This window comes from Mus caroli, chromosome 12 (assembly GCF_900094665.2).
Source record: "Mus caroli chromosome 12, CAROLI_EIJ_v1.1, whole genome shotgun sequence".
In the NCBI taxonomy this organism is placed as follows: Eukaryota; Metazoa; Chordata; class Mammalia; order Rodentia; family Muridae; genus Mus; species Mus caroli.
In genome coordinates, this window is record NC_034581.1 from 75,940,244 (window position 1) to 75,950,169 (window position 9,926).

General features: G+C 39.9%; 1 protein-coding gene across 1 annotated transcript in view; it reads right to left on the minus strand.

The window, feature by feature from the left end:
* The window catches only part of LOC110307056 (cytochrome c oxidase assembly protein COX16 homolog, mitochondrial), a 65,797-nt gene that overhangs the window by 38,192 nt on the left and 17,679 nt on the right, over positions 1-9,926 (minus strand). The window contains exons 2-3 of the mRNA XM_029484583.1: positions 7,805-7,941; positions 1,556-1,651 (exon numbers count right to left, since the gene is read on the minus strand). Of these exons, the coding sequence (XP_029340443.1) occupies positions 1,556-1,651; positions 7,805-7,941 (233 nt within the window). The remainder of the gene's footprint in view (positions 1-1,555; positions 1,652-7,804; positions 7,942-9,926) is intronic.

The window sequence follows — 9,926 nt, forward strand, 5'->3', positions numbered from 1 at the left end:
AAGACAGGGATTCTCTGTGTAGTCCTGGCTGTCCTGGAACTCACTCTGTAGACCAGGCTGGCCTCGAACTCAGAAATCCACCTGCCTCTGCCTCCTGAGTGCTGGGATTAAAGGTGTGCGTCACCATGCCCGGCGACCATTCTCAATTTCTATGCCCGAAGTATTTCCTTAATTTATATCTGCATTGTCTTTCTTCATTCCAGCCCTGTTTTACAGGGTGGCTCCTCTTAAATCAATTTTTGGTGGTTGTACTGGCTGGTTTTGTGTCAACTTGACACAAGCTGGAGTTATCACAGAGAAAGGAGCTTCAGATGAGAAATGCCTCCATGAGATCCAGCTGTAAGGCATTTTCTCAATGAGTGATCAAGGTGGGAAGGGCCTCTTATAGGTGGTACCATCTCTGGGCTGATAGTCTTGGGGTCTTTTAGAAAGCAAGCTGAGCAAGACAGGGGAAGAAAGCAAGTAAGAAACATTCCTCCATGGCCTGGGCATCAGCTCCTGCTTCCTGACCTGTTTGAGTTCCAGTCCTGACTTCCTTGGTGATGAACAGCAGTATGGAGGTGTAAGCTAAATAAACCCTTTCCTCCCCAACTTGCTTCTTGGTCATGATGTTTGTGCAGGAATAAAAACCCTGACTAAGACAGTGGTTAACTTGAAATAACAATACCATCTTCTTCCAGTTAGATTTAACCTCATTACATCCAGCCCATGAAACCCTAACCCATTTTATAGGGAAGCAACTGCACAAACTATCTTCTGTAACTGCTGTTCTACCGTTTATCAAGAGATGAGACATGGGTCTTCAGGGTTAGATAAAATTTTGGAACAATACTGCTTGTTGCATTCTAAGTTATTTGTGGCTGTTTCTAAAGTGAACATATATCCTCCAAAAGGAACCCTTATCATATCTGAAACATGTGCCCACATAAATTCTCCATGCTTTAGAACCAGAGAAGAACCACTGCAAAAGCAGATGCTGACCAATACTATACTGTCTTTTATCACTTGCTTTTGCATTCAACACACCAATGTTCTGTTTGCAACTCTGGTTGCTTTCTTGGATATCACTTTATGTTTTGGGGGTATTTGGTTTTTTGGGTTTTTTTTTCTTTTTTATTTTCTTCTTCTTCTTTTTTTTTTTTTTTTTAATAGTTTGAGTTTTCTTTCAGAGTCTCACCACATAGTTCAAACTGACTTCTGCTTTCTCCAGTTTTGTTTTGTTTTTGTTTTTGTTTTTTGGATTTTTTTTTTTTTTTTTTTTTTTACACTAGCTCCTTTCAATCTTCTTCAGCCTCTGTATCCTCATTTGGCCTCTTACCAAGTAATTCTACTTTCTTTCCATTTTCACTTAATGAAACTTTAATCCACTGAAGGTAGAACCTGGGTTACATACTTCTTTTACTGATAGGCAGAAATGCTAAAGGACTCCTGCCTATGCTAGACAAAGGCAATCATAACAAAAGATAAAGTAAAACAGACTTTGAAGCTTACAAACTTATTCACAAGAACAGTGTAAAAGCCTACTGTCCCATATCCAGGTGCAGGTAATACCTACCCTGTGCTGTACTCTCAGGGACACAGCACATCCCGCATTACGGAAAAGGTCTACAGCATCTTGGTGCAGCAGGTTCTTCAGATCTTGGCCATTTACCTGTCAATAGCAAGAGAGAGAAGTCAGAAAGGCAAAAGACTAAGTCTCTTAAGTGAACAATTTACTTTCATGCAGTGAACCAATCCCTTAAAAATAAAATCAGACTCTTTCAGGTCAAATTCCAAGGTCTAGAAATATGAGCTAAGTTACTGAGCATGTAGAAGGAAGTTTCTTCATTTTCAAAGTTAGGTTTTCCAACAACCGAGGATCTATGGACCATCTGAAGTGAAGTCAGGTTTTAATAGACTTGGTTCTCCTCTTTCTTAACTTCTGTGCTTATCCTGTTTGAATGTACCGGCTCTGGTTACTATACCTACAGATCATCTGTGAGTATCTGTCTATCTCTATGTAGGTAGCATCAGGTAACCCTCTATGACATCATCTTCGAGGTTATCCCCTTATTCTTTATATTTCTAGTCCTCAGCATCTCTAGCTTCAGCCCTGGAAACAATTCTCTAGACCATTCTAGTAGGTTTATTTTATTGTCAACAATTTTCTTTAATTCCATGTAAATTCCTAACCTCAAGTTTACTAAAATTCTTTTTTTGTGAAGATAGAAACCTTTACAAATGACTTGAATGTAGGGCATTCTTACTACATAGAGTTGACAAATGGGAAGCACTAGTACTCTTTCTGCTGTTAGGAGTCACAAGTGTTATTTATATCACACTCAGTGACTCAACACATCCCACCTTGTGCAAGACATATGGATTTATACATGTCACTGTTACTATTTATGGGATTAATAGATGAAATATTTACTATATTTAATAGGCCTGTGCTTTATATACACTATCCAATTTAATTCCTGCAATTATCCTATGAAGTAGATTGCATTTTTATACTAACTTTGTTAAAGAAGTAACTGTCACGCAGCCTCCTAAGTATAGAAACTAGGGCTAGAGATTTTAAATAATGGAATGAAGCTCAGAATACTCTTAACATTTCACTGTTCTTTGAATGTTTCTATTTTCCCACCCTGACTTGCTAACTGCTCCTTTGCTCAGCTAAAGCTGAAGCTATTTACGTTTATATTGTTCTTTCCACTCTCATCAGTCTTAGGTTAAGTTTTAGACAAACTGGGTGGCTCAAAAGGATACTGAGACAGATCAACTTTGCATAGAGTTTTCATTTGTTGGGAGCCCAGGAAAAGTCCAGTGGGAGAAACACCTTACATACATGGTCCTGATCAAACCTAAGTTATTGAATAGAAAAGTTTACAAGGAGCTTAAGAAACACAGCAGCTACAAAAATTTCCCACTCAGTGAGACTGAAGAGTCACCAGAAGAAAGTGTTGTAAGAGGCAGGCTTGATAGTCACAGTGAAAATACACGAAGAAGCAGCTAACACCCTACAGAAACCCACTGTGTCATCTTCAACCACCATCCCCATCCAGACCTACCATCTCCCATCTCTAACACATTTTTACTGTACTTTCTCTTCATGAGTCTTGCTAGTATCTTTGATAAGTGGAACTACCAATACTTTTATTTTCTTTTCTTTTTTGAATCGGATTTTCTTTATTTACATTTCAAATGTTATCCCTGTTCCTGGTTTCCCCTCCGAAAAACACACTACCCTTATCTCCCCCTGACCCCATTCTCCTGCTCACCAACCCACCCACTCCTGCTTCCTGGTCCTGGCATTCCCCCACACTGGGGCATAGAGCCTTCACAGGACCAAGGGCTTCTCCTCCCATTGCTGTCTGACTAGGCCATCCTCTGCTACATATGCCCATGAGTCCCACCATGTGTACTCTTTGGTTGGTGGTTTAGTGCCTGAGAGTTCTGGGAGTGCTGGTTAGTTCATATTGTTGTTCCTCCTGGGGGGCTGCAAACCCTTTCAGCTCCTTAGGTCCTTTCTCTAGCTGCTTCATTGGGGACCCTGTGCTCAGTCCAATGGATGGCTGTGAGCATCCACTTCTGTATTTGTCAGGCACTGGCAGAGCCTACCAGGAGAGAGCTGTATCATGCTCCTGTCAGCAAGCACTTGTTGGTATCCACAAGTGTCTGGGTTTGGCAATTGTATATGGAATGGACCAAATGGGGCACTCTCTGGATGGTCATTTCTTTAGTCTCTACTTCATACTTTCTCTCTGTAACTCCTTCCATGGATATTTTGTCCCCCCATCTAAAAAGAATTGAAGTATCCACACTTTGGTCTTCCTTCTTAAGTTTCGTGTGGTTCATGAATTGTATTTTGAATATTCTGAGCTTCTGGGCTAATATTCACTTATCAGTGAGTGCATATCATGTGTGTTCTTTTGTGATTGGGTTACCTCACTCAGAATGATATCCTCTAGATCCATGCTTAAGAATTTCATATTTTTAATAACTTAATAGTACTCCATTGTGTAAATGAACCACATTTTCTGTATCCACTCATCTGTTGAGGCACATCTGGGTTCTTTCCAGCTCCTCGCTATTGTAAATAAGGCTATGAACATAGTGGAGCCTGTGTCCTTGTGACACTTTAGATTGGGGATATTTTCTTCTATCATTTTGTTGAAAACATTTACTAGCCCTTTAGGTTGAAAATCTTCACAGTCTTCTGTACCTATTATCCTTAGGTTTGGTCTTCTCAGTTTGTCTAGATTTCCTGGATGTTTTGGGTTAGGAACTTTTTGCATTTCTCATTTTCTTTGATTGTTGTGTCAATGTTTTCTATGCTATCTTCTGCACCTGAGATTCTCCCTTCTATCTCTTGTATTCTGTTGGTGGTGTTTGCATCTATGGCTCCTGACTTCTTTCCTAGGTTGTCTATCTCCAAGGTTGTCTCCCTTTGTGATTTATTGTTTCTATTCCCATTTTTAGATCCTGGATGGTTTTGTTCAATTCCTTCACCTGTTTGGATGTGTTTTCCTGTAACTCTTTAAGGGATTTTTACCTTTTCTCTTTTAAGGGCTTCTACCTGTTTACCTGTGTTCTCCTGTATTTCTTTAAGGGAATATTTATGTCCTTCTTAAAGTCCTCTATCATCATCATGAGGAGTGACTTTAAATCCATGTCTTGCTTTTCTGGCATGATGGTGTATCCAGGACTTGCTATGGTGGAAGAATTTGGTTGTGATGATGCCAAGTAACCTTGATTTCTGTTGCCTCTGTTCTTACACTTGCCTCCCGCCATCTGATTATCTCAAGTGCTCCCTGCCCTCGCTATATCTGATTGGAGCCTGTCCTTCCTGCAATCCCAGTTGAGTCAGAACTCATCAGAGTCCAGCTTTCTCTGTGATCCTGTGATTCCAGGATCCTGTAATCCTGAGATTCTGGGTGTGTCAGAGTTCCTAGGAGTCAAGCTTCTTCTGAGACCCTGAGATCCTGGAGTGACCAAGCTCCTAGGATTCTGGGATCTTGGGATCCTAAAATCCTGGGCATGTTAAGAGTTCCTGGGAGTGGTACCTCCTCGAGGGGCCATGGGGCTGTCTGCTGAGTTTGCAACCAAGGTAGACCAGCAACTGGAAGGAACCTGAGCCACTGGTCGGGCAGGGCTCCTGCATCTCTGGCTCCTGCTGCTCCCAGTCACTCACGTGGTGTAGGAACTGATGATGTGTTCTGCTCACCAGTGATCCTAAGATCCTGGGCGTGCTAGGGCACCTGGGGAGCAGAGAGTCCTCTGGGGACCATGGGACTGTCCGCCGAGTTTGTGGGCGCTGGCACCCACCGACAGACTGGATATTTTCAATCATCATAATTTCTCTAGTTATCAACTGAGATTAAACTCAGACATTAACATTTAGACATACTAGACATATAGCAAACTCTAAAAACCTACCCACAACTTCTGCCCTTCACACTTTCAGTCCTTCATTATTTTGTCTTTATCATCTTCACATTTGACTCATCTAGGATTTTAGCTATAATTTAAACAAAGCACTTTGTAAATTATTGTAATCATTTGTCCCAGTACCTGACACGTAGTCCAGGAACAGACTGCCCTACTTTCTTTGCCATTATTGAGTTGAATATCCCTGGAGAAAAGCATGGTCATATTCTGTACAAAGATCCAAGTTAGCTGCTACAAGTTATCCTTAAAACCCTTCTATTCACCAAGCAAACTCACTAACAAATATTCATAGTATCTGTTACATACCTTCTTCATTATCCTAACCTGAGTCACCTCAGTAGGTTCTTCTGCTTCATCCTTTGTGAGAATCCTGAAAGCAGCTCACTCTTTCTTTTTCATCTTCTTCCTCATCTGTGAATGTTCTCTCACTGCTGTTTCCTAATCCCTACTTAAATTTATTTTTATTTATTAAGAGTAACCCACACACTATATATTTACAGAACTCAGTCACTTTCTTCTCTTGATTATAATCTTTTGATGGTCCTTCTCAACTAAAACCACTGTTCTCTACATAGAAAACAGTGGTACATGTACATGGCTGCTCTCTTTCTTCCCCTGCAAAATTGTTGAAGGACCTGCTTATGGGGCTGGTGACATGACTGTTTGGCCAAGAGCACTGCTTCTTTTCTAGAGGACCTGGGTTCAGTTCCCAGCACCATGGCAGCTTACAACCATCTGTAACCCCAGTTCCAGGGGTTAAGAAGTACTCATTTGGCTTCCTGCAGACACCAAGTCCAGATACACGATAGACATACATCCATACACTAAATAAAATCTTTAATAGTCCTTGTTTGTGGAAGTTCTAAATCAAGTATCTGACATAATCCTTAATTTTTAATCAAATCCTGTCTTGGTCTATGCTTCATTCACTTACTTCAGCCTTTTACCAGTTTGGCCCTCTTGCTCTATTCAGTTCATAAGACAAAGTAGGAAATAATTGTTTTTTCTTAGACCATGGGCCACAGTCCAAGGCACATGTGGAAACAGGAAGCACTTCTGTAGCGAGAAGTCCCATCCTTCTTCAAATTTCTTTTATTTGAGCACAGCCCTTAGAAGCAGGCCTAAATCCTAGATAGTAATTCACAATCTCATTACTTTGCCAGTCTTTATACCAATGTGTATGTTATTTTCACACAAATAAGCTGAGCTACAGCAGCATTAAAAAAATGAATTTTTAAGATTTTATAGCATGGTCTAAGCATTCCCAATGCTCAAAATTGACAGTATAATTAATGACACTGTAGCCAGTGAAGTAGAACAGAAATAAAAAATACAGCCACACATAAGAGTTTTAAAAGTCTTATTATACCTGAATTTTTATTTACTTTAGGAATATTCAATTGATTCTAAGACTAAGGGTCTGGGGCTGAAGAGATGGCTCAGTTGTTAAAAGCATACACCGTTCTTCCTGAGGTCCTCCGTTCAGTTTCCAGCAATCACATAGGGCAGCTCATAATCTCCTATAACTCTTACACCAGGAGGATCCCATCCCTCTGGCTTCCATGGCACCAGCACTCATGTGTACATTTCACCCTACACACACACACACACACACACACACACACACACACACACACATATACACAGTTAAAATAATAAAAAATTTAAAGGGTCAGTGAGCCCATATGACTGTATTTGTTAGTCAACCTTCCTATTTTAGAATTCCTGATTTGGTCATTTGTTAAGCCTATGTTGAGTACTATACTGAGATATGGAAACCATAATAAAATTTAGTTCCTATCTTTGAGTATATAAAAATAAGATTCATGATTACTATATAATAAGAAACATTAACAGGATGAAATGGGAGCACAATTGACAGAGATCCAAACTGTACTTCATTTTTTTCATCTTAATAATGGGTAAGGAAGGGCCCTAAATTTAAAGAAGAAACTTAATCCTTACCTTGCTTTTTAAAGTTAACACCATTATTAAGGACTGACAGTCTCCCAAGAAAAGGCACAATTCAGTGTTTTAGTCAACAAAAGAGAAGTGGTAAAGTTATCAAGAGAAAGTTGAAAAGTGTGGATCTTAAATCTCCTTCCTCCAAACCAGTCCTTCATTTCTACCTGCTTTGTGTTTTTTGAACTAGGGCAAGTAACTTCACATTTTATGTTAAATTTGCCTTGTCTGTCAAACAAGAATAATACTATCCTCCCAGCCCAGCGGTAAAGTTGGAAGAGTGATCAATGTTCTTCCTATTCAATGATACACTCTAAATATTTTCATTTCCAAAAAGGCAGGTCAAGGATGGAATCAGATGTGGTCTAGGGAGCAAAGTATAGCAAAGAAAGCCGAAGCCATTTCTCACCGAGAGGATCTTATCACCCTCCTGGAGCCGCCCATCCTGGGCCGCAGCCCCATCCTCTTTGATACGGCTGACGTAGATGCCACTGTCGTTGGAGACATACTGTTGATCTGTCCCACCGACGATGTTGAAGCCCAGCCCTGAGAAAATCATGGAAGAGTGAAGGAGAGAGGGACGAAGAAGAAAGAAAGATTAGAGGAGAAGAAAAGAGAGGCAAATGGTCTAGTGGGGAAGAGAGACTGATAATTCAGACTGTGAGGTAAGCTAAAACACAGTCATGGGCAAAGCCAGTAAGTCATTATGAACAAAGGCCAAAAGTACCTATATTGCTAATTGGAACCAGGCAGTACTACAGGTACTGTGGTCACAACTGTGATCAAAATGACTGGCTGAATGAAACATAAACATATATGTACATATATATATAACATGGGAAATAGTATTGTTGAGTCTCGATATAAGTGCTTCTGCCCGCACTTGATTTTGATCCTGTTGGTGATATTCAGAGGACCCAAATTCTGGTATTCCTGTATTAATGTAAGGGCTAGCTGTGCTCATGAAAAGTAGGTTTGTTTTAAACTATTAAATAATATGTTCTTTTTTGTTTGTTTTGTTTTGTTTTTCTTTTTTTCGAGACAGGGATTCTCTGTGTAGTCCTGGCTATCCTGGAACTCACTTTGTAGACCAGGCTGGCCTCGAACTCAGAAATCTGCCTGCCTCTGCCTCCCGATTAAAGGCATGCGCCATTCTTAACTGAAGTCTCTCCAACTTGTTTCTTCTGTGTTTCAACATTGGGATCATTTGTATATGTCAGTGTTTTGGAATAAGCAGTCTTGGAAGTTTATCTCTTTCTATTTTATACTGGGGTAGGAGGGTAGTGATATGGTTGTTAGAGGAAACCTCAGAACTAGAAAAGCAACTGCTACTTTACAGGAGAACCAAGTCACCAAATTCACTCTTCTCTTTCTATGTCAAGTACAATTGACCACATACCTACACACAGTGATGGCCAAGTTTACTCACTAGAGAAAACTAATTGCTCACTGATTAGTGGCTGAGTACTCCCCTCCTCCTAGTCCCTGGAACCCACCATTCTATTCTTAGTTTCTACAAGTTTCATTAGTTGACATGAGTAAAAATTTCAGTTACAGGAGAAAGGTTCTAGAAATCTGCTGTGTCTACCCAGTTATATTAATAAGTATAATATGGTATACTTTCAAATTGGTTAATATGGTAGACCTAAGTATACTTATAATAAAATATAGCAAGCAAACAAGTTAGCTGCCTAATTGATTAAATTTTTATTTTCATGATCCAACCACTAAGTTGTAGCAAGTATTTTGTCTACAAAAATCATTTGATTTTCTTGAAGAAATTGTTTTTAAACTTATGTAAAGAAGAAAAAGGAAAAGGGTGAGAGAGAAAGGGAAAGAGAATAAGAAAAAAAAGAAAGTAATCTCTTCTTTCTGTAACTATAGGCATAATTCAGGGACACAGTACAAAGAGAAGGAAGACGGGTGGGAATAATTTAAAAGACAATGTATTGGTGCAACAGGAAAGGGAAGCCAGTCATGGCTCCCCTAATGATCTCAGTAGAAACGTATCACTAACATGTGGGCTTTCTAAGTTCTCTGAAGGGCAGAGCAAAGCTAAGACTCAAAGTACTAGCACAGCATACCAAATCAATCCACAATGTAATGAGAGACAGAACCAAAGAGGAAGTGTCAGAAAGCTTGTGATCTAAATAGCATACCTTGTCCATAAGTCTTTGCTACCAAGTTAGCTTTGTGTTTATTTGGGGACTTAGGACACACAACAGGAAAAAAATTACTTCTAGAAGGCTATTTTCATAACCCTGAAGAGTAGAATAGGAAAAACGTGAACTCTAAATTACTTATTCATTTTTTTATAACTTCCAAATTTAAATTATACATGATTGTAGTTTAAGTGTGGATGGGACTGGCAAAATAGCAGAAACCAGATCATGAAAGGCTTTGAAAATTTAGACTTAAAAATAGTGGCAGGAGATCAGCGCCAGGGTAGCGGGAGCGCAGGGTTGCCTGACACCCGCCAGCTACCCACGACCCCCGCCGCAGGATTTTGGGACTGCTGGTGAGTGGAACAC